Here is a 25544-nt window from a genome sequence, read left to right on the forward strand (position 1 = left end):
GTTTTTATAAGTTATTGCTCAGAGAAGTCAGTAAATGGATCTTTTATACTATTTTATCGTGCAACTATAAAATTTAAAAACAACTCAGACATCTAGAACAACACTGTACAGAAAAATGCTAGCTTTCCATGTATATGCAGTGTATTTTACATCTGCTTTGTAGTGAATTAAATAATTTATACACAAATGTGGCATCTAAAAATGCAATTATGTGTGTTCTTACTCATAAGCAGACCCTGAACACTTACCATAATACTATAAGAAAAGGATTGTCAGTAGTGAGATATTGCCGGGGTAGGCAGATGGGAGACACACAACATCAATAAGGGTACCTGATCTCAAACCAGGCAAAGTGGGGACCAAACTTTATTTGTACAATAACCACTTGTATACTTAACCCTGAGTTGTACCCTACATCTTTAAGATAAAAAAATCTTTAAAACCATAAAAAAAAATAAAAATGTAATTATGTGAAAAAGTTGCGGGTCACTGCCTTAAATATCTACCACCTAATTTAATTTGAAACTGACGTCTTATAAATTTACTAAACAACTTTCCAAATTCAGAAGAAAGACTCTGAAGTGAATCTCAGTTTTGAAAATCTATTATTTCATTTACACAAAGGAGGCCTTAGAACTTTGTTTTTACCTGTTTTGTTTTACCCAATATTTTCAATTTAGCATTAGAAGTGCTGATGAGGAAGCTAAAGCTACAAACAACTTGTTCTAATGTGTCTGCATAGCACAATGAAAGGAAAGCAGGTAAAAAATAAGTAGCAGCTATTCAAAGTAACTGACGGATGGTACTGGGAAACTATGGGGGGGAGGGGGATGGGATTAACAGTAGCAAATATCTGTCGGGGGATGGGAAAACACTTCTTATCTACAGGGTGCCTGAATGAAACGTCATTGTACACCTACCCTTAACTGTACCCCACAAAACCATAATAAAAACTACTGATTAATGAAAAAAAAAAAAAAAAAAGAAAAAAAGAAAAAAAAAAAAAGTTAGCAGCCGCCGGGCTCGGTGGCTCAGCCTGTAATCCCGTGCCTTTGGGAGGCTGAGGTGAGTGGATTGCCTGAGCCCGCGGGTTCGAGACCCGCCTGGGCAGCGAGACCTCATCTCTACAATAAATCAAAAAATCAGCCGGGCGTGGTAGCGCGCGCCTGTAATTCCGGCTACTCGGAAGGCTGAGGCGGAAGGATCGCCAGAACCCAGCAGGTTGAGGCTGCGGTGGCCGGGAGCGGCCACTGCACTCCAGTCTGGGTGACAGAGTGAGACTCCAACTCAAAAAAAAAAAAAAAGTTAGCAGCCAGTTGTGAATGAACTATCAGAATAAGCACTGTCTCTTCTATACTACTAGAAGGATTTGGATGCAATGAAAAAAACTGTAAGATTAGTTGTAAATAAGCAGCTCCATCTTGAGCTAACTGTTCATTAAATTATTCTATCCATGTTATTATCAATTCTCCTTGAAGCAGGCCAGTTTTGAGCATCACAGTTGTCTACTTTCATTTTTATTACCAATGCCACACAGAACTTTCCCTTTTTCAAAGTATTGTCCTTTCCACCATAAATTCAAATGGAAGAGAAAAAGAAGTTACCACAAAATAATTGGATCAGGATTTAGTAACTTTAAAAAGGCTCCTTCAGATAGATAGATAAGAGTGAGACAAAGGGAAGTTTAATAAATTCTATGTATGATTCTGATTTTCAAAATGAGGGAAAATGTTCAGGTAATTTTAGGTTTGAAATTATAATTCAAGATATTTTTACACACAGGAATACCAAACTAAACTTTAGGCATACCTTCAAAAAAAGTTAGTTTGACCTCACTAATTATCCTACTGAATGGCCTTCAAGACGAGGTTCAGAGTTTTTAAAGAAAAAAACAAACTATAGAACAGATAAATAGGATGGAACTAAAGATCTTAAAAATCCAAGCAGGGTACAATCAATGCTCTTTTTGCTAAAAAAGGGAATTTCCACAATCTGTACTAGCTACAAAATTCTAGTAATTTCTGAAGTCCCTGCAAGGTAGTAGGAAGATGAGTTTTTCTAAAGAATTTATGTTCCCAGGAGAAAAAGAAAACACGAATTTTACAAGTAAATAAAATTTAAAGTAGGTCAAAGTATTTGTATTTAGTGTTCCCTGCATTAACAACATTTACAATGTTAGTGCTACACTGACATTACTGATTGTATTTGTTTGTTTGTTTTTTTGAGTTGGGATCTCACTCTGTCGCCCAGACTGGAGTGCAGTGGCCGCTCCCGGCCACTGCAGCCTCGACCTGCTGGTCTCCGGCGATCCTTCCGCCTCAGCCTTCCAAGTAGCTGGAACTACAGGCACGCGCTACCACACCTGGCTAATTTTTTGATTTATTGTAGAGATTCTGAGTGCCACCACACCTGGCTAATTTGTTTTATTATTTATTGTAGTTTTTAAGGAAGGGCAAAATTCCGTGTTTCAGGTCTTAAGTGCTTGTAAACATGGAATGAACCAAATGTCACCAACACTTTATCTCTGCCTTGCCAGGAAGCATGAGAAATGAGGAAAATCAAGATCTGTTCCATGTTACAAGAGATGACAGTGGGCCAGCCATCTTCCGCATAGCACCTAGCCTGTATAGTCAGAGGTAAAGATTAGCAAATTAATGCTTGTAGAATGTGCTACCACTGGGTATTAGGAAGTATAAGAAGTGTTTTCACATATGGAGTATCAGCTGCATTTCACCAATGAGGACACTCAGAGATTACTTTGGCCAAGGTAACATAGTTAGCAAATGGTTGGGCCAGGATTTAAACACAGGTGTTCAGACTTCCAGGCCACTGCCCTTAGTGCTACACTATGCTGAAGTAAGAAGATTATTCAAATAGTTACACAGCTGCAGTGATTTAATTCTTAACAGGTCACAAGCCCAGCCTGCACTGAGCAGAAGCAGAATGCACCATTTAGGAGACAGCACCCTTCAAGTGAATGCCAATCATTTATATCCTAGTCTGGCCATTTAAGGGTAACTTAAAAAGCTCTGCAAAAGTAAATGATTCCTACTTTTAGCACACTTTAAGGTTTAAAGTAATATGCATAACCAACAGGCACTGTGAATCATAATGGAAGTCAAGTAAATGATCTTTCATCTATAACAAGACAGTGATGGTTTTTTAAGAAAATAAACTGCCTGTCAGAGGAGTAATTATCATAATTGGAATATAATTTGTATAAATGTACATCCATGTATGCATATACAAATGTACCAGTGTCCTCAGGAACGTAAAAATAAGTGTATTATCTGATTCACTATATGAAAATCTATTGTTTTTAAAAAAACAACTTACCTTAGATGAGACTATTCTATTATCACAAAATCTTTGTGCAATGTAAGCTTCTGTTTCTGAAACTGGATGGTTGCCAACAAACACTGTGCGTGTACCAACTCGTTTCTCTTCTCCAGCACACTGACCAAGAGAAAGAGGAAAAGAATAAATTTTTCATCACATTTCTCCATGCTTATACCACCGAGCTCAGAATTCTTATCTAAGCATGTTTGGTTATAATCTGGGAAGAAAGTAGTAGGGAGAGGAGAAAACCTAGTTAGGAAATTCAAAACCCACTAAGCTTTTATTGACCTAGTAAAGATAAATAAAAGTGTTGCTTGAACCAACTGTTCAGAGGCAAACTATGCAATTCTAAAATGATTAAAGAAAATATCCTAGAGAAACAATATTTTTACTGCCCGTCATTTTTCTTTCATCCACAGCCCAAATGAATCTCAAGCATCATCTTCACAGCAACCTTAACCTAACACTAACCCTCAAAAATTCAAGAGAATCTGTCAAAAACCTGCTTGTACTGATAAAAGACTTTGGCAAAGTCTCAGAGTACAAAAGAAATGTGAAAAAGACAGTTGCATTCCTATACACCAACGACAAGCAGACAGAGATCCAAATTAAAAGTACAAACCCATTCACAATAGCCACCAAAAAAATGAAATACCTCGGCATCTTCCTAACCAGAGAAGTGAAAGAACTTTACAATGAGAACTACAAAACACTGTTCAAAAAAATCCAAGAAGACACAAACAAATGGAAAAATATTCCATGCTCATGGATAGGAAGAAACAGCATTGTTAAGATGTCCATCCTACCCAAGACAATCTACAGATTCAACACAATATCCATTACATTACCAACATCATTCTTCTCAGACCTAGAAACGACAAAACAGAAATTCATATGGAAACATAAACGACCATGAATAGCCAAAACAATCCTTAGCAAAAGAAACAAAGCAGGAGGTAGCACACTTCCAGTCTTCAAACTTTACTATAAGGCTACAGTAATCAAAACAGTATGGTATTGGTACAAGAACAGGAACGTAGACCAATGTTACAGGATAGAGATTCCAGAAGCAAAGCCTCAATTTCTCAACCAACTCATCTTTGTTAAAGCCTCCAACAACAACCACTGGGGAGAGGAGAACCTATTCAGTACATGGTACTGGGAAAACTGGCTGACCACATGCAGAAGATTGAAACAGGACCCCTAGCTATAACCATACACACACACACACACACACACACACACACACACACACACACACACACACACACAACTGTAAACGAATCAAAGGCCTAAACATAAAACCTCAAACTATAAGAATCTTAGAAAACACAGGAGACACCCTTATGGAAAATGGAACTGGGAACCAATTCCTATTCAAACCCCTAAATGCCCATACCTTAAGAAATAAGATAGACAAATGGGATCTCATCGAATTAACGGGCTTTTCTGCAAAGCCAAAGAAACCATCAAGAGAGCAGGAAGACAGACCACAGAATGGGAAAAAAATATTCGCCAACTGTATATCTGGCAAAGGCCTAACATCTAGGATCTACAAGGGAAATCAAATGTGCAGAAAGGAAAAAAAACAAACAGCTCCATTCAAAAGTGGGCAAAAGACATGAATAGACACTTCTCAAAAGAAGATATATGGGCAGCCAACAGACACATGAAAAAGTGCTCAGCCTCACTCATCATCAGAGAAATGCAAATCAAAACCACACTGAAATACTAGCTACACCCAGTAAGAATGGCCATCATTCATAAAATAACAACAGATGCTGGTGAGGATACAGAGAGAAAGGAACGCTTCTATACTACTGGTAGAAATGCAAACTAGTACAACCTCTTTGGAAGGCAGTGTGGCGATTTCTCAAAGATCTAGAAATTGACCTTCCATATGACCCAGCAATTCCCTATTGGGAATATATCTGAGGAACTCAAATCATTCTACAAAAAAGATACCTGCACACATATGTTTGATGCAGCTCTATTCACAATAGGAAAAACATGGAAACAACCATGTTGTCCATCGAAGCTGAACTGGATTAAAAAAACATATACAAAATGGAATATTATGCAGCCATAAAGAAGGACAAACATAAGGACTTCACAGCAACTTGGATGGATTTCGAGTCTATCATACTCAGTGATCTATCACAGAAACAAAGAACAGAGTACCATATGTTTTCACTCATAAGCAGACCTTGAACAATTATCATAATGCTGTAGGAAAGGGATTGGCAAACTGGGAATCCTTAGTGGGAAACTGTCAGGGGAGGAGGGGATGGGATTGGTAGTAGAGGGAAACTGCTAGGGGAGGGAGGGGCATACCTCTTCAACAAGGGTACCTGCATAATCAATGTTTGTATACCTAACCCTGAAGTATACCCCACATCTTTAAAATAAAAAAAGAAATAAAAAAAATTACTTATAAGTGTACAAGTCAGAAATAGAATGGCTGCCACTATTAATGGAATGATCAACTATTTCCACAAAAAATAATTATTTGGTTTTACAGGAAAGAGTTTCTTTTGCAGTCTCTCAGAACCTATTATAAAGTTCATTTCACACAATATATTTCTAATGTTCCCTTTACATTAAAGTAGATTCACTGAATCTATAAGTTCCAAGGTTGGGCTCTATTTTACCTCACCCTTTAATTTTTACTGAGATTTCACTCTTCTCTTAAATCAAGATAATATACTTTCTTATATAAATTTGGGATAGTCTCCTTTGATGGTACTATATTACCATGTCTGAGACTACCACATATTTAAGCCAAAGGAAGTATGACAGAAACCAATATCCATTTTTATATTTACTTTGTTTTTTTAAAAATATAATTCTCCAACCTAAAATGTTTTAATATATGCAGCCACAAATATTTTCCTTCCTTTCAATGATCTATTTAAAGGTCAACGATATAAATCCCCACCCAAAAATAATCAATTAAAGGAGGACTACTTAGAACTTGCAAAGTCTTCCAAATGTCTATAATGTTTGAATGTATTCCAGTCTAAATTTGTGCACCTTATGTAGATATATGGAAAATTATTTCTTAGTTTAAAAAATAAACATCACCCCCAAGGTACAGATAAAACCTGTCTGCCTTGACATTTTCATTTAAGCTTATAAAATAATTGTTTTGCCTTTGAAATTTGTAGGGGCCAGGCTCGGTGGCTCAGCCTGTAATCCTGCGCCTTTGGGAGGCTGAGGCGAGTGGATTGCCTGAGCCCGCGGGTTTGAGACCTGCCTGGGCAGCTGAGACCTCGTCTCTACAATAAATCAAAAAATCAGCCGGGCGTGGTAGCACATGCCTGTAATTCCGGCTACTTGGAAGGCTGAGGCGGAAGGATCGCTGGAGCCCAGCAGGTAAGGCTGCAGTGGCCGGGAGCGGCCACTGCACTCCAGTCTGGGTGACCGAGTGAGACTCCAACTCAAAAAAAAAAAAAAAAAGAAATTTGTAGGGAATCATTCAAAAAGTAATAGGGATAAATTGCACTAGGAGAGAGAGATTTAGGAGATATATATAGAGAGTATTTTCTGGAAAGCTACCCTGACATGGGCTCAGGGAATTTGTGGGATCCCTAGAGACCTGGAAGATATCAGTAAGTATCTGTGCAGGATAGCTTAGCTATTTACCAGCCTACCCAAAGGCAAGACATTAGAAAAACTGATTGTCAAAGGTCCTTTCCATGCTAAGACTAAATAATTTGCAGGTAAATTTTCAAACAGTTTCTGGAAACCCATAAACAATATCTTTACCAGGTGGAAAGTAGCTTTGATTTAGGCGCTGGTTTCTCTATTTGTGACTGTAATATACAGAATCTGATAGAGCTTACTGATAACATCACTAAATTTTCCTTAATATCCATTTTGGAAAATTTAAAGTGAATGCACCTACCAGACGCATATTTTATTTGGCTTCACCCCTACTCCCACTCTCTGTTGCAGGGTAAGGCCTTTCTGTGATCTCCACAACAGACCTGACCCTTATAATTTACCACTTTGAATTACAGAAAATGTCAAGTCCATATATACACTGCAATTTGCTGTTTGGTTTTCCACATAAGCAAGAAGTAATTATAAACGTAACTATCTTTTATGCAAGTTCTTGAGCCATTCTACAAGTGGAAAAGGGGAAGAGGCAAAGGAGGAAGAGTGTCAGTGAAGCAAGATGTTTCCTGCACTGTCAATATAGATTTCCCCCCTAAATTAGATGTGGTCACTAAGTAACTTAAAAATGAACTATTACTTTTCCAATTCTGAATTGTCTTCTACATTCTTCTGTGCCAGAAAACAAAAGGAAGGGAAAAGCATAATGCAATTTTTGAACCACATGATATTTTTATGAATTCCCTGCAGTTAATCAGCATTTACAGTTTTACTAAGAGCTTTCCCCATACATTATCTATCTGATCTCTTTTGAATAAGGCCTGAGTGACCTCTCTATTAAATTGGAGAAAATGGATTTAAATTACCATGTGGGTTTGAGGTTGTGTGTATGCAGATCCTAGCAGTGATTGTTGTTAGATGACAACCTAGACACAGAAAGAAACTGCAGAACGTGCACTCCTGAGCATTTTTCAAAAAAGCACAATCTCTTTAGCCCAGACAGGTTTAGCTTTGGAAGTGCCTGAGGACTGGGGGTAGGATCATATGAAGTAGATGATTTTTCCAAGCTTGTTTCATCCTAAAATCTGATGAACATGCAATCTCTGGTGGGATTTCCTACAATGGCATAATGCTGTTTGGTTCACATAAAAAAATAGCAATACTGAACTCACGTGTAAATTCATTGTAATTTTCCACTTGCTGCCAATATAGTGTTAAAACGTAGTTCCTATGATTTTGAATAATGTAGGTGCTTTTGCCAAAGCAGGGAAACTCTAAGTAGAAATCATAAAAAAGTTTCCCATTTGGATGGCATACAATGTAGTCCGGAGCAGTAGTGTATGATTCTTGTCACCTCATAATGAATTGTAATTCATTAGGAGTCCATCCTGTGCTGAACTGCTCTCCATCCAAATGTCCCTAAACAACATTTTAAAAAACTTAAAAGCCGGGCTCGGTGGCTCAGCCTGTAATCCCGCACCTTTGGGAGGCTGAGGTGAGTGGACTGCTTGAGCCCGCGGGTTCGAGATCTGCCTGGTCAGGCGAGACCTCATCTCTACAATAAAATAAAAAAATTAGCCGGGCGTGGTAGCACGCGCCTATAATTCCGGCTACTCAGAAGGCTGAGGCGGAAGGATCGCCGGAGCCCAGCAGGTCGAGGCTGCGGTGGCCAGGAACGGCCACTGCACTCCAGTCTGGGCGACAAGAGTGAGACTCTAACTCAAAAAAAAAATAAATAAATAAAATAAATAAAATAAAAAAAACTTAAAATATGCTGGCATCGACTCTATTTTAATGACATATCACACACTACATATAAAGTATAGAAAATATTTTAAAATATGCTTATAATATAGGAACAAAGAAATCAATGTAAATTTATTCCTCAAGATAAAAATCATCCTTTTGTGGGAATGCTCATCGTGGGACTGTAAACTAATTCAACCTCTATGGAAAACAGTATGGAGATTTCTCAAATAACCAAAAATAGAATTACCCTTTGACTCAGCAATCTCACTTACTAAGGATCTACCCAAAAGAAAACAAATCACTATATAAAAAAGAAACCTGTATTCATACGTTCATTGCAGCACTATTCACAAAAGCAAAATCATGGAACCAATGTAAGTGCCCACCAACGATTGACTGGATAAAGAACATGTGGTATACATACGCTATAATGACTAAACTAATAGACGATGGGGACATCAATAAGGTGGGGAGGGAGATTAGGCTTCAGAAATTACTTATTGGGTACAATATTGACCATGTGGAGAATGGGCCACTTGAGACCCAATCTCCACCACTATACACTATGTCCCTGTAACAAACATGCATTTGTACCCCCACTGAATCTGAAATTTAAAAAAACCTTTTGTACTCTTGATTTATACCTTCACAGTATAAACTGAATATGGTATGAATGAATGAATAAATGTATGAATAAATAAGTAATTTATACCCAAAATAACCGCTTAATAAAAATATAAGAGAAGGATGGGTGTGGTGGCTCCTGCCTGTAATTCCAGAACTTTGAGAGGCTGAGGTGAGGGATTGTTTGAGTCCAGGAATTCAAGACAAGTCTGGGCAACATAGCAAGAACTCATCTCTACAAGAAAAATCAGAAAATTAGGCATGGGGGCGCACACCTGTAGTCCCAGCTACTCATGAGGCTGAAGCAAGAGAATCACCTGAGTCCATGGGGTCAAGGCTGTAGTGACCCATGATCCATGCCACTGGGATCCAACCTAGGTGACAGAGTAAGATACCAATGCAAAACAAAGCAAAGCAAAACAAAGCAAAAAACCTAACAGAGTAAAATAGTACTCTCTCATTCAAGTGGTATCAACTTATAAGCCTTTGTCTTTGCTAGTCACAAAAAAATGAAATGCCACTGGAAGCATATTTTGTTTCTTGATGTCCTCTGGCCCAATGACTAGATAAGAACTAAAGAAAAATAGAGACTTTGATAACAGACTATCACTATAAAATCTGACACAGGATCTGAAACAAAGTCTACCTCTCCATCCTTTCCAGATGCTGGAAGACTTAAATTTATCATTTAGCCATAGGTTTGTGATTCTTAATCATGGTCACACATTGGCTTTTAAACACAGCACTGATGGCTGGATCTTTTTTTTTTTTTTTTTTTGAGTTGGAGTCTCACTCTGTCACCCAGACTGGAGTGCAGTGACCGCTCCCGGCCACCGCAGCCTCGACCTGCTGGACTCCAGCGATCCTTCTGCCTCAGCCTTCCAAGTAGCTGGAACTACAGGTGCACGCTACCATGCCCGGCTAATTTTTTGATTTACTGTAGAGATGAGGTCTCACCAAGTTGCCCAGGCGGGTCTCGAACCCGTGGGCTCAGGCAATCCACTCACCTCAGCCTCCCAAGGTGCGGGATTACAGGCTGAGCCACCAAGCCCGGCTGATGTCTGGATCTTTTATTTTAATATTTAATTTTTCTGGGAGCTCCTCAGGTGACAATTTTAATTTGCAATCAGGGCTAAGAATTACTGTCACAGACTCTCTTTTCCATCAATTATTTCCCTTAACTAACATCCTACAAGTTTTTAGTATGCCAGTCATACTCTTGTACCTTTTCTTTAAGTAATTAAAATAATTTAAACAATTTGCTTTTCAATGGATAAAAATACAAATAACCCTCAAATAGTGTCCTTGTCAACCATTTTAAGCTGCTTACAAAATGAGATTCTCCTTCAATACTTCATTTTGCATGTGGTTAATCCCCCACCAATTATTCAGATAATTGATAATGAATATTACAGGCCCAATATAATGCAAAACCACCTGGGTTATCAGCAAATACTCTTAACTGATACAATCCCTGGCGAGAATAGCATTGTTTTTACTGGTCATCAAACTACTCTGTGAGTTCCTACAGCAAATGAAATTTTGCTCAAAAATGAACACAAAATCCTTATTAAATCTAAAGACTTGGCGATGACTTAAAACTGTTCTCCACACCCCAGCCCAAAGTTATTTTTTTCGCTGAAGGAGTATTTTTTAACAGCATAATGTCTTTAAAAGGTCAAAAGAACTCAAAATTGAAAGATAGAGCAGTTCATCAAAATTTCAGACATCTATTAAAAGGTTCCTAAAAGCCAGCATTTCCATACTAGGGTGGGAGGGGAGGTGGTGTGCGGGGAGGAGAGCAACTACAGTGGCAGGGAACACTTCCAGTGTATTAAGCTTCTTGGTTAAAATCGCTACAATGTATTCAGTGGTCAAATTGCTGACATTTCCAAGCCTAGTTCATTATGATAATCCAAGATGAATAATCTTGATGTGTAATTTGCAGCCATAACTCAAAAATGATCCTTAAAATTGCACTTTTCAGATTTTGCTTTTACTGCGACTTCTTAAGTGATTAAGTTTTCTCTCCCTCTTTGGCCAGAGGAAGTGAAGCAAGACTGACAGGACATTTTGGGCTGGTTTCCCTTTAAAGCTTAATTATGGTCATATTAACTGAAATTCTCAAACACCTGAACAAAAGACAACTGAATATACAAAGTTAATCCCTAGACACAAAGATTGTCTCTAATTAGGCATTATCCAATGGCAGCACATTTACTAGAAGAAAAACTGCTGAAGGAAATTGATATTAAGCCTCACACAAACACCTAAATCAGCAAGCACACAGTTTAAGAAAAAGCACTGATCATGAGGATTTGAATAAGAACAATGACTTGTTTGGAAACTCAGAGTTGGACTTTCATTATCTCAATGTGATTCACAGAGCCTTTTAATTTCAACAGGGGCAATCTAATCTAAATGCTCCCAGTGACCCCTTGATCCCACTCCAAGAACTTCAAGGCTACAGAAATGGTGGCTCTAAAGAATAAAATACACATTTCTTACAGGATAGCTAAGGAAGAGTTGATGGATCAAAAATGTTGTAAGCATTTTGTAATTCAAGATTCTAATAGAAATTTTAAAAAATGAATCAGAGGTTCTTCCATTAATAGAAATTTACCTGAGATTCTCAAAAATCCTACAGGGTTTCAGCAGCTCAATTCTCCTAGTTTAACAGAATCTTTCCTAATGAAGAGTCTGACAATATGCACAAAAATTTAATTAGCAAAACTACAGAGGTCTCAGAAGTTAACTTTCACTTTCACACCACCCATATCTACACACCACCTTTCACTTAACAAATTAAAGACTCTAAATAGGGAGGTATTTAACTTCTAAAGATAGAAGCAGTTGGGTTGACTGACAATCCATCTAACCGTTTATGATTGTCCTCAGGAAATGGATAAAAATACACATGCAAATAAAAAGCAAGAATAAAGAAGTCCACAAGACCGCAAAGCCCAACCTGGCTGAAAAGAGAAAAAATATATATATAGGTTACAAACCTCAGAGGCTGGAGAGAAAGATGGAACTATTTGCATACTGACATGCGGAAATTTGCTAACACAATGGCAGCTAAATCACGGAAAGAATGCTGCAGATTATAAAGCAACTTGTACCAACCCCTGCGATCCTTGTAAAGTTTCCCAGAATTTGGGAAAAGAGCCAACTGTAGCTTGCCTAGTTCATGTACTTTCATGGGAGGCAGCAAAGGAAGCATTAAAAGACTTGATCTATTCCTTAAAATTTTGAAGCAGCATTCTGGTGACCTGGGCTTCATTATTTTATCATTTCAAATCTGTTTGTTACTGTTCTCCAAAGACCTGATTGGCCTCTGTAAGTTTTGTATTTTAAAGTATCATTATTTTAAAATTATCAGTATCTTACACCACACAGTATTTTCTTATCTTGGGAAGTTCTTTTCTAATTCCTGCCTACAATAAATGGACCATGATAAAAAGTGGGTCTAAACAATAAACTTCTGAGGAAAGTTCAATTGAACTTTTAGTTGTAGGCAGGTAAACAGTTTAAGAGGAAGAGACATAATCTAGGTATTTACTACAATATACTGAGTTTCCTCACCTGAAGAAAGTGACTATAATACCATAGAGTGAAACTTAAAAAATGTGCCCAAAAATATATGAAAGGCCTAACCAGATGGGTTTCTGTGGAAAGGTCTCTCAGGGATGAAATAGTTTTCTCACTATTTAGAGATATCATAGGTAAGAAAGTTATGTCTCAGCAGCAAACAGTAATATCCAACAATTGCGATGAAAAAACCACTGGGTATTGGGGGAAATGCCTTTACCAATATTATTACCTAGAAGAGAAAAATTATCATCCAAAAATTACTTTCTAGATCACTAGAGAAGAATTTTTATTACAGTGTAAGAAGAGATAAGAAACTCTGGCTGGAGCTAAAGAAATAAGTATTGTAAAAGAGGTGCCTGATGACCTGAACAGAGTTTTATTTCCTATTTCAGTGATAGCATCATTATTCTAAAAGTGAGTAAGTTTTCTAAAAAGATCTACCAGTCCAAACATAAGTTAGAGCAAGTCCAATAAAACTAATGAATGCATTTTCCAGGTAAATTGTTAAATATCATACACAAAGCAAACTGGCTTTAAAAACATGCAAGTTTTAAATGTAATTAGTTGAAATAGCAAACTCAGACTACATCTTTTTATTTTTTAACATCCCCAACAAAAGAAATACTAAATTGCAAGTTTCCATTGTGAAGCACGGCTTGGTTGAATGAGCAAAGAAAGTGGAGGGAGAAGGACTCTGAGTTCTGACTCATGAAAGGTAGCCACTTCTTCAGTGAAGCATCACCACCTTTCAATTTAATCATGACAACACTACCAACTTCTCTGCTCAATGTATAACGTCTTAAAGAAAATTCGGCACTCCATCTGAAAACTTGAATGGAGAGGATCATAGACATGGTGGTCATCAGGATGGGAAAGCTGACAACCATATCTGCAAGTCTGATACATGCATCGATAAATGTACATGCAGCCAAAGAAGAGGAATCCAAAAAGCAGCTAGTGAAACCAGAGCACCTTCCCATATATACTGCACCACCTCTCCAGTCTAAATAGGTTAAAGAGCAGGCTGGGTCATTTACAAATGGGCTTTGCTTCCATCCATACTGTAACGGGTCATTATATTGTCTGGTACAAGAGTGTTTATGTCTTTGTGAAAAATAGGATAATGGATACAGTACAATTTGAAAAAGATGCATATGTCTATCTGAAGAACCTTCCTCGAAATTTTCTTCTGAAAATAGGAGTGAGTACAGTTTCAGTACTGGCAGGCTTGGTTTCAGCAAGAAAAGGTTATAGGTTTAAGAATATTACTTATTCTCTGGGACTGGCTACTTTAGGAGCAACTGTCTGCTACCCAGTTCAGTCAATAATAATTGCTAAGGTAACCAGGAAAAAGACATATGCTTCAAGCCAGCAAATTTATGAAGCAGTTAAATCACTGTGGATGAGAAATAACAAAAAAGAGTCACTCCCCAAACCTAAAGAAAAAACTAAGCAAAATACCTGCAAAATCATATCCCGAAATACTCAGTGCCTTTGCCAAAAGAACTCAGCTCTGAAACAAAGACCAAATCAAACTCTATAAACACAGTTTATGCCTGACCCCAAGTTCATGAATCACAGGCAGTCCCACCCAGAAGATGTAGATATGTACAGCACTAAAAGCTGAAGTAGATATGTAGATATGTACAGCACTAAAAGCTGAAGCACAGAAAACTACAAGATATGTGAAGCTGCAAATAACGATTTAAAAAATCATGTATTAGGTAAATGACACATAGGATAAAACTTAAATCAAGTTTTTCCCTTTCATCTCTAAATGTAGTTTGACCAATCATATAAGTGATTAAAACACAAGCTGTGAAAGCAATCCAAACAATATTAAATTATTGATCAGAAGACACAGGTAGAAGTATTAGGTTACATTTGATGACTTTTAAGGATATATATTTTAAAAATAAAATGAAGATATGGACACCAATTAAATTAAAATCTGAAAATACAAAATAAGTCTATTCTTGAAAAAAAAGCATCCTTCCTATAGGTGAAGGCTTTCAGGGCAAAATTTGGAGGGGACAGGAGAAGCAAGAAATACATGACCCTGGGAAATATTATTTCTACCTTTCTTTTTTTTTCTCCCCATGAGACTGGGTGAAAATTGTTTAGGTAGTTGAGTCTCAATTTCCTTATCTGTAAAATAAAGTCATATAAACTAAAAGACTGCTTACAGTAGGGTTAACAAAACACCCAAACATCACTTTAAATGACTCTATTCAGCTGGGCTCTGTAGCTCAGCCTGTAATCCCACACTTTGGGAGGCTGAGGTGAGTGGATTGCCTGAGCCCGCGGGTTCGAGGCCCGCCTGGGCAACTTGGCAAGATCGCCTCTCTATCAGCCGGGCGTGGTAGCGCGCACCTGTAATTCCGGCTATTTGTAAGGCTGAGGTGGAAGGGTCACCGGAGCCCAGCAGGTCGAGTCTGCGGTGGCCGGGAGCGGCCACTGCACTCCAGTCTGGGCGACAGAGTGAGACTCCAACTCAAAATAAATAAATAAATGACTCTAGTCACATGAACAAAGGATAAGTTTTGCAGATATAAACCAACTATGGGAATATTGACTCCAGCAGTTGAGCCAGCACAGACTTAGGCAATGTACTCAATACAATCCAGGTATAAAAATTTTATTTAAAGCAGACAAGTTTCTGGCTTTACATAAGAGGTATAGGCAATTCTGATGCATCCCTGCCCAAAAGGGCTGGATGAGTGATGGTCCACTGGCAGAGTGCTTGGTTTTGAAAACACTGTTCTTTAACATGCCCAAAGAGAACTAAAGTTGGCGCGTGGGGGTGGGGGCACGTGGTGGGGGGGGTGGCGGCGCATGTTTGACGGCAATCAAGAGCCAATTGAGGAGCCCCTGGAGGCCTGTTGTCCGTAACATATGCCATTAGTTCTTTGGAACAGTTGATCTTACACCCTGGTAGTAAAATTAGGAATCCACTTCTTCCTTTGTGGCAGAGCACAGTCACTTGAGAATTGTACTTAAATTACTGACATTGTCTCTGAATCATGTCTTCCCCCTCCCCAAATCTTTGGAATCAAAGCTGCTGTACACTATAAAGATTGGGGGCTACTATAAATATCACAGGTGATCTGATTATAATTATTCCTAAAACTCGCTTAAAAGAGACTATAGAAATTAGCAAGACATTTGAGTACAATGTATAACTTTTAGTATATTGAAACACAGAAAGAAGAGCACAACAAATAAATATTCAGTAATGCCTAATGTATAAATAAAAATTATATAAATTCTTAAATTTTACTTGCCAACTAGGAATGCCACAGTATGATGAGCTGGAAAGAATATCAGAATGTCACACTCAATGTTTCCCAAACTGCATTACATAGAACAAGTTAATAATGAGGTTCCTCCTGGATATTCACAATGCATACTCACACAATAAAAACTCTAAAAAGTCTTGAGGAAACCTCTTTAAGTTTGTGTAAGTCTGCATTTCCCAAAATTATTTTACGATAGAACTCTTTTTACCCCCAAAGAAAATTCAGTGGCATCACATTGTGTACAACATGGTTTTGGGCAATGCTACTTTACCTCATCCAAAATGTCTGAACACCCAAGGTTGCATCTATGCTAGAGTCTATTGGTAGGGAAAACAATAGTAGTCACAGTCAGCTATACTGGCAAAACATTCAAGGGTATGAAGTAAGACAGTTGTTATATTTGTGACAATTTCTATTCCTATATGCCAAAAGTAGACAAATAAAATTAAGTATGTGGCCATGATCCCAGGTGGGTGCTTTTGTTTTTAAAGCTTAATTAAAAGAGACAAGAAACCAGAAGATCTTGGTTCTAATCACCTTCTACTACCAATTGGTCTGTGTGTGTCTTGGGGAAGTCCTGGTTTTTGTTATATGTAAATTGGAGGGGGTTTGACTAAATAAACTGGTCTGAAAGGATGCAGAGGAATCGGGGCCAGATCTTCTAGCAATAAAACTTGAAATGCGGCTTTGAATGTCGCATCATCTGCCACCTGTTTCAGCCTAGTCCCATAAAAAAAAACAAACAATTCAAGAACTCAAGAACCGGGAAGAGATTACCTATTTAAAGATAAAGAATAGCTTACTAACAAATACAGAGGATAAGATAGTATGTGTGGGATAAAATTTTTTTGCAGGTTTCAAAGCAGAAAAGGAGGGAAAAATAAACGAAACTTTATGAAAAGTCACAAAGACCAGGGAAAGGGTCCTGTACCAATGCCTTGTTGTAAACACTTAAGTACAAACTGACTAGATTAAATTCCTTCAGGGTGATACTTCTGGTACACTAGAAGGTACATTGGTTCTTTCAGGCTTTAAAGATACCTATTTAAAGCATCACAGGGACAATTTATTTATGGCAACCTTTAAATATAAAAAAAAATGCGTGTCTTCTCAAATGTGCCTGTTACCCAAGGGAAACTGTTTAGTCCTCTGATAAAACAGAGTGAAATTCATGTCCCCACACCCAAGGTACAAACAACTGCAAGTTAAAACAGGTTAGGATTAGCTGCCATAAGGGTAATTTTCAAAAATAATAAGCCACTTAGAATAACACACATTTTTGCTGTAAAAAGAAAACACACATAGAGATAAAAAGCATGTGTATGCAAATGTGTTCATGAAAGAATTTTTATTAAAGTAGATACATTCAAAATGTATGACTTCACAAAAACACCACTCACCCTAAATCCCCAACCGCCTGCCCTCAAACCAAACAATTTTCCACAGATCAAATGTTTCTTAACAAATAGGTCAAACAGTAGACGTTCTATACAAGTATAAGACTGAAAATAGCAATGGGATATTTCTAAAGCACACATAGGGATTGGCATCTAGAACAATTACAAGAATTTACAGCCAACATTTAAAATTACCTAGGAAGTTTTAAACAGGAAAAATGCTTTCAGTTAAATCATGAAACAGCACAGTGGCTGTAGGTCTCTTCGTTAAGTAATTGTTGCTCAGTGGCACGCAAGCAGATTAGTCATGACCAGTGCTCAATAATTAAATGTTCATAAAGACTCAATTCTTCTGAGTGTGATGCATTTCACTCCACATTATCATAAAAAGCATGTGTATGCAAATGTGTTAATGTGTTTCTATGTCCATTCTTACTCTACTTTGTAAACTCAGATACGTTGCAAAACTGTCTAAACATTGACAGACAGAAATAGGTTATATGAGTTAAGGACAGAAAGATGACAAACCCCAATGGAATACAGACATTCTTCAAAGGCTAGAAATTAAAGTACATTTGCAATTTTAGCATTATCAATGAGGGCCAATTAATGGTGTACTGACAGTCCAATAGCTTGGGTAAGCAGGCAATTCTGCAAATGGTCTTACAGTGTACCTGAGTGTTCTAAGATGTTTTGCTCATGTTCCAGCTTGGCTTCTAGTCACTTACTACAAGCAGATACAACTCCTTCTTGTGTCCTGGGCCCAGTTAAACTAAAAATAGGTGGAGGAATAAAGAGAAAATGGAAAGAAGAAGGATAGAAATACAAGTGTGTCACACCAAAAGAAAACTGCCTATAATGAGAACATTCTACTACAAGGCTGCATTGGGTTTCCTCATCATTCTTAGTGCAACTCTCAAAATACACCTGCAATAGAAGTTTTAAAATGCTTTAACCAACACATATATTTAGAAAGAAGAAACTTCCACAACAACAACAACAACAACAACAAGACAAGTTTTGACAAGGATGTGGAGAAATTGGAACCCTCAAACATTGATGGTGGGAATGTACAATGGTTCAGCTGCTGTGGGAAACAGTTTGGTGGTTCATCAAAAGATTAAACATAGAATTACTATATGTTCAAGCAATTCTACTCCTAAGAAGAGACCCAAGGAATTAAAAACAGGTATTCAGACAAAAACTTGTACATGAATATTCATACTAGCACTAGGTGAAAACAACCCAAATGTCTATATTGATTAATCCACACAATGAAATATTACTCAGCTATAAAAAGGAATAAAGTGCTGATATGTTCTACAATGTGACAATGTGGGTGAACCTCAAAATGTTATGCTAAGTGAAGGAAGCCAGACATAAAAGACAACATATTATACATGTATTGTATACATATTATATAATTCCATCATATAAAACATGCAGAATAGGTAAATCCACAAAAACAAAAAGCAAATTGGTGGTTGTCAAGAGCTAGGGAGAGGAGAGAATGGGAAGCAACTGCTTAATAAGGATAGAGTTTTCTTTTTGGTTGATAAAAATGTTCTGGAACTAGGTAAGAGTTGCTGGTTGCATGAAATTTGAATGTATCAAATGCCAATAAATTGTTCATTTTACAATGGCTAATTTTATGTTACATGAATAACTGCAATGAAAAAAGTATGCCCCTCTAATAGCATATCACAAGGTAAAGCTGATAGTATAGCTGATAAATCCATTCATCCAATATTTATTGAGCTCCAACTAAGTGCAAGGTACTGGAGCTATGAGTGATGAATAAAAACAGACATAGTGAAACTGCCCCAACTTCCCCATAGAATTAATGGCTATAGTTTTTGAGTTTTTAAAAATAAGCATTACAATTGGCCCTCCATGTTTTAAAGCTTGAAACCTACACTTGTCTCTTCTGAGTTCTTTTCTCAGGAAACCTACCCTTAAGCCGGAAGCATCAAGGAACTGAGACTCATCAGATCACTGCATCCAGACAATGAGATGCCAGATTCTTGTGTTTACCAACTCTTCTTCCTTACCCCCTCACCTTAACCTGTTTTTTATATTCCTGCCCCACTATTTAAATATAAACCTCTGACTTCAGTGGGATGGGGTCATTTTTTTTTGAGCCAGTGTCTCTGTCACCCAGAATGGAGTGCAATGGCATAATCACGGCTCCTGTAGCCTCGACCTCCTGGGCTTGGGAGATCCTTCCACCTCAGCCTCCCAAGTAGCTGGGACTACAGGCACACACCACCATGCCCAACTATTTGTTTTTTAATTTTTATAGAGACATGGTTTCTCTACGTTGTCCAGGCTGCTCTCTAACTCCTGAGCTCAAGCAATCCTCCTGTCTCGACCTCCCAAAGTGCCAGAATCACAGGCGTGAGCCACCATGCCTGGCCAGGAGATAGTTTTGAGAATGAATCTCTTGGTCTCCTTGGTTGATATACTCTAAATAAAAAGACTTCGTTCCTGTCAATACTCATATCTCAGTGTTTGGCTTACTGTGCAGCAAGCCACAGGACCCTGGCAGAACCCCAGTCACTTTGGTAACTATAGTCTCTGCTTTCAAGGAGCTTAGAAAGAAGAGAGAAAGACTGAACATTTATCAAATGCTCATACAATCAATCATAAGTGCCAAGATTGATACCTGCACAGTACTCTCAGGGTTAACAATCATGTACAACTCAACAATCACATTCAACACAAACCTGATCATACTGTTCCTTTGGCCCCTGCATAAAAAGGTTGACCACTGATCTTAAAACTGAAAATTAAAATCCTTACTCTGACCTGCAAGGTTTTGCACATAGTCTGGTCTCTTCCTCCTATCTGTCTAACTTCATCTTGCCTTAAGCATCTCTACTTTTTGTTCTCTGCTATAGTTCATTGGCCTTCTTTCCATTCCAGTGTACCTCAGTCCCTTTCCTGTCCCTGGACTTCTACTGCTTCTCTCAGCATAGACTACTCTTCCCTCTTTACCTACTTATAATCATCTCTTCAGTTTTGTCAACCATCAATTTTTCACCAAGCCATTTCTGATGGCAACTGAAATGAAGACAGATCAGTAACTTGTTATCCAAAAATCTATGGCTGGTACAGAGAATTTATAATGAGCAAAAGCAAAGCATGAAGAAAATCTCAATTCAGCTTCTCAAAAAGCTGTAACTCTCAAGTTTCCCCTAAAGTCTCCTCAAACATACCTGTCAACATTTACCCAAAGAAATTCATTGTGAATTATCTGAATTTGCAGAAAATGCTTTTTAAAAAATCCAAACTTCTGACTAGTTTCAGTAAAAATAAGGCAGTGATTGTGACAATAAGAACTTTGTATAGTCTACTGTGACACTTTAGCTCATTAAACAAAGTTTAATGTGAATGGTTATTATGATGTCTTGTTACTTGATTTTATGCATACTTCAGACAATTTTATCCTCAGATTCATTATTTCTAGCTGATTAAACAGTTTATTAAAAATTGTGGTTACGGTTATTTCTATTTTTTAAAAAAAGTCAGGCTGTAGGCCAGAAATATAATCCCCAATGTAATATTGTTTCTGTGAAGAAAATCAGATTACATAGACATATTACTTTGACTTACAGGAAATTTTCCATGAACACATCCTGCTATAAAATACAAACACAAGTTGTAAAAGGTTTTTAGGAGGGCCCATCACCTGCAGTTAGTGTGCATCATAAAACAAAGGATGGGACCAAAGCAAACACAATTCAAATCAGCCAGCCTTGTGCTGGTCTCTTTTCAAGTTTACCTCATTTAATAATTATAATCTGAAGCAGTGTATTTTCCACAGCATTGATTTCTCTGCAAGCAGAGCAGAGAGAATTATTACTAATCTATATAAAGTCGCACTCAAAAAGACTCTGCCAAAGCTCTCAAAGGACATTTATACAATATAACATTATCTCTGTGCTTTTTGGGACATGATAATAAATTACATTTTTAAGAATAACATCTCAATGTTTAATAGATATTATTTGTTAGTAACACTAGTAACAAAACTTGCACAAATGTTTACTAATAAATGTCTTATCTGAGTTCTATCCTGAGTTATTTTTTTTTTTTTTTGAGTTGTTGTCTCACTCTGTCGCCCAGACTGGAATGCATTGGCCGCTCCCAGCCACTGCAGCCTTGACTGCTGTGCTCCGGCGATCCTTCCGCCTCAGCCTTCCAAGTAGTTGGAACTACAGGCGCGCACTCCCATGCCTGGCTGATTTTTGATTTATTGTAGAGATGAGGTCTCACCAAGTTGCCCAGGCGGGTCTCGAACCCGCGGGCTCAGGCAATCCACTCACCTCAGCCTCCCAAGGCGTGGGATTACAGGCTGAGCCACCGAGCCCGGCTTATCCTGAGTTCTTATCTACCACTATTTCTTAGATGGTTGTCCCCAGGACACTATTGAGTAATTAATTCAAAATCTAGATACTCTACTCCAAGTAGAAAACAAGACTTGTCTCAGTAGTTTTCATCAACAACTCTTAATGTTTATAAATGCAAAATGCTACTTTGTGGGGTGTATCTAAATCCTATTAAGATAAAAGAATTGTTTCTACTTGGTCACAGCAAATACCTCCTCCTATGAAAGAACCTCCTACAGTGTGGGGTGGGGCAGGGAAGGAAGACTATAGTTTGATATAGTTGTTGTTACAATGGGTTGGAAAGGAAAGCTATTTTTTCAAATGAAATTCCAAATGAGAATACTAAAACTACTGAACAATCAAGAGCTGCAGAGCGGTAAGGAAAACCTTCCGTTTCATTGATATTAAAAAAAACAAAAACAAAAAACAAGCAAGCAAATTTTCTCACTTTGGCTTTTGCTATCCCTCCACTGAATCTTTTGTAAAAAAAAAACAACCAAAAAAAACCTTGAATACATAAGTGGTATATTTCAATCACAATGATTTCTACTTCCAAATTTTTTGGCACCCTGGAATACCAGAAAAGGCAATAAATAATGGAGTTTTAAAAACATTACACATACATACACATCTTGTTCTGGAGTTGAGAAACAATGGAATGTAGAAAGATGATTTTTAAATAAGTTATTTCCCTAAGGAAAATCATTATTTTTTTTCCTAGTCCCCCTAGTTAATTATGTTCCTGGGACTAGGAAAGTATCATGTAGTAACTCAAAGAAGATGGGCCTATAGCTCTCTAGGGCTCCACTTATCTTGCCTTGTCGGGTCCAAAGTGCATGAGCAGGTTTTAAATTCCATATCCTCTATGTGCCCTCCAAGGCTACCAATCTTCCCTTTGCCAACTGATATCCAACAGCTCTCCCCCTCTTCTTCCACTCTTTCACCTTTTGTCATTGTGGAAAGTCATCAGTTGGCAAGTAGGCGCAGACTAGGGTGAAGCCCAATCACTTCCCTCCTTTCACCTGTACTCTATCTCTCACTAAAACACAAGGAGGGCATCAGTGAAGGATGTATATAAATATATTTGCAGCACCCTGCTAAGTAAACACAGAGGAAGAAAGGAATAAGGGTTGCTAAATTCCAGAGGCTGACTGGGGCCAGGTGGAGTTAATCTAAAACTTCCAGGAGATTAATTTATCTGAGCCTTAGGTAATTTTGGCCTCTGTTACCCAGAATACTCTCAAATTAGTTTTAAAATATGTTGTATATTTCACATGTTTCGTGCTCCAAAGCTAGAGTTTGCATACAATGCCACGGTAATTTTATTTTCAGTTATATACTGTGCTTGGTTTCAGAGCTACTCTGACCTTTTCCAGTCATTCTAACTCCATTTTCCACTAGTAGTCCCCGGCAAGAATGTTCCTGCTCTCACCAAACTGATCTACTTCATTTTCTCTCCAAGTATCTCAGTTTATTCCCAACTGCTGTTCTCTTGGACTGGAATTGCCTGCATAAGTCTCCTTGAAAGTAAACTGAAAGTTCAACTAATGCCAAATTCAGCAGCTTAATTAAGAGTCCCTGTAACATATGGAAAGCTGCCGATACATAAAATTGGCAACCCCTTACAGACTGACTTCCCCTCAAGGTGATCAGTCAGTGATTCTTGAAGCTCTGTATCTTATTCTCGTAGTATATGAATAGAGTTTTCTTCCTCAGTAATGACAAGCAACACCTAAGTGTCTGCTATAAGCAGATGAATTCTGTAGATGGACAGATGGAAACATGAATGGATAGAAGAATTACAAACATGGTTCATTCCTTTGACTAAACCAGTCTGGTTCCAAAATCACAGTATTATTTAGAGTTATTTGAGATAACCAAGAATCATCAAACTATGATCTGAGATGAGAATATAATATGATAAAGAATAGAGTCTCAATGTTTAAATGTCACATCAATATTTTCTAATGAGTGTACTCTTGCTAAAAAATCAGAGGTGCCGGGCACGGTGGCTCACACCTATAATCCGAGCACTTTGGGAGCCCAAGATGAGAGGACTGCCTGAGCCCATGGGTTCGAGACCAGCCTGGGCAACTTGGTGAGACCTCACCTCTACAATTAAAACAAAAATATTTTTTAAAAAATCAGAGGTACTCTGACATTTTCAATTTTAATGGCCTTCTTTCAGAAAGCATGGTAATTACCAGGTTGTTTTGAAGTGGTCACATAAGGGATGATGAAGAAGAGAGGATCATGTTGACTTTGTGTATGATTTCTGGAGCCAGATATCTGGGTTCAAATCTTGGTCCTGCCATTTACTAGCTACATGACTTGGGGAAAGTTCCTTAACCACATGATGTCTCAGTTTTCCCACCAGTCTAAGTGAGGATAATGATGTAGATGAATTATTTTAAAGTGATTTTGAAACAGTATTTTCATATAGTAAACACTCAAAAAATGTTAGCTATTGTTACACAGCACAATGGAATAGCAAATTCCTTTGCAGCCAATAATCTGTTGCTTCTGACAGATACAAAAAATTGATGTCCATTTCAAAAATATGAACCTAATACAAATAATTGAATACATATACAGAGCTATTACACTTGAAATTCAGTGGGCACAAATGAAATCAACATGAACATTTTTATAACTAAAATAAGAACAGATACAATCTTTGTGAAATAGAAGCAGAGAGAAAGCTAACAAAATCAAAATGACTATGAACAGCGCTTTAAATGAACTATGCTACACTAACTGGATAACAATTAGCATATGAACAAAAGAACAGTACATTGTGACTTTACTCAAGACTTCAATGGAACATTCAAAAATACTCGCAAAATGGAAAAGAAAAACAACTTCAAAAGGCTCCCCAAAGGTTATAATAAATGACTCAGTTTAGGGATGAGTAGTTGTAGAGAGTGGACAGCTTTAGGTAGGCACTAGGCTGAAAGCAGAAATAAACAGCATGTGTAATCAAATTTACACAACTGATTTACCATATCAAGTGACTGCAATACCTGCAATGTAGGGAAGGCTAGGTGCCTGCAGTAAGAGGAAAGCACATACACAGGCATGCAATAGGAAGAAACCTCCCATCCTGCACTGGTAGCATCCTAACTAAAGGGAAGACAGTGGTCAGAGAAGCGTACAACTCTGAACAAAGAGGAACACAGATTTAGAACTGGAAGTAGCTGGCCTTAGACATTCACCTTCACTTACTATTCTTTCCAAATCAAATCAAATAATCTTTACGTAGGGACCTAAGTATTTGTGATATCCCCTAAACCAAAGGCCTATCCCATTTTACTGAAATTTTTCTTTTTGAGTTGGAGTCTCACTCTGTGGCCCAGACTGGACTGCCGTGGCATACTCCCAGCCACCGCAGTCTCGACCTGCTGGGCTACGGTTAGCCTTCAGCCTCAGCCTTCCAAGTAGTCGGAACTATAGGCGCGCACTACCATGACTGACTAATTTTTTTTATTTATTGTAGAGACGAGGTCTCGCCAAGTTGCCTGGGTGGGTCTCGA

The 25544-nt window shown here is 37.8% G+C and overlaps 1 protein-coding gene and 1 pseudogene across 1 annotated transcript in view; one reads left to right on the plus strand and one right to left on the minus strand.

Annotated features, from left to right (window-relative positions):
* The window catches only part of ATP11C (ATPase phospholipid transporting 11C), a gene marked incomplete at its 3' end in the record, with an annotated part of 161985 nt that overhangs the window by 51796 nt on the left and 84645 nt on the right, over positions 1-25544 (minus strand). The window contains exon 2 of the mRNA XM_021713842.1: positions 3337-3456. Within this exon, the coding sequence (XP_021569517.1) occupies positions 3337-3456 (120 nt within the window). The remainder of the gene's footprint in view (positions 1-3336; positions 3457-25544) is intronic.
* Positions 13777-14551, plus strand: LOC103263214 (annotated as a pseudogene).

The sequence above is a fragment of the Carlito syrichta genome, unplaced genomic scaffold (genome assembly GCF_000164805.1).
Source record: "Carlito syrichta isolate Samal-C Ts95f unplaced genomic scaffold, Tarsius_syrichta-2.0.1 Scaffold304768, whole genome shotgun sequence".
Lineage (NCBI taxonomy): Eukaryota > Metazoa > Chordata > Mammalia > Primates > Tarsiidae > Carlito > Carlito syrichta.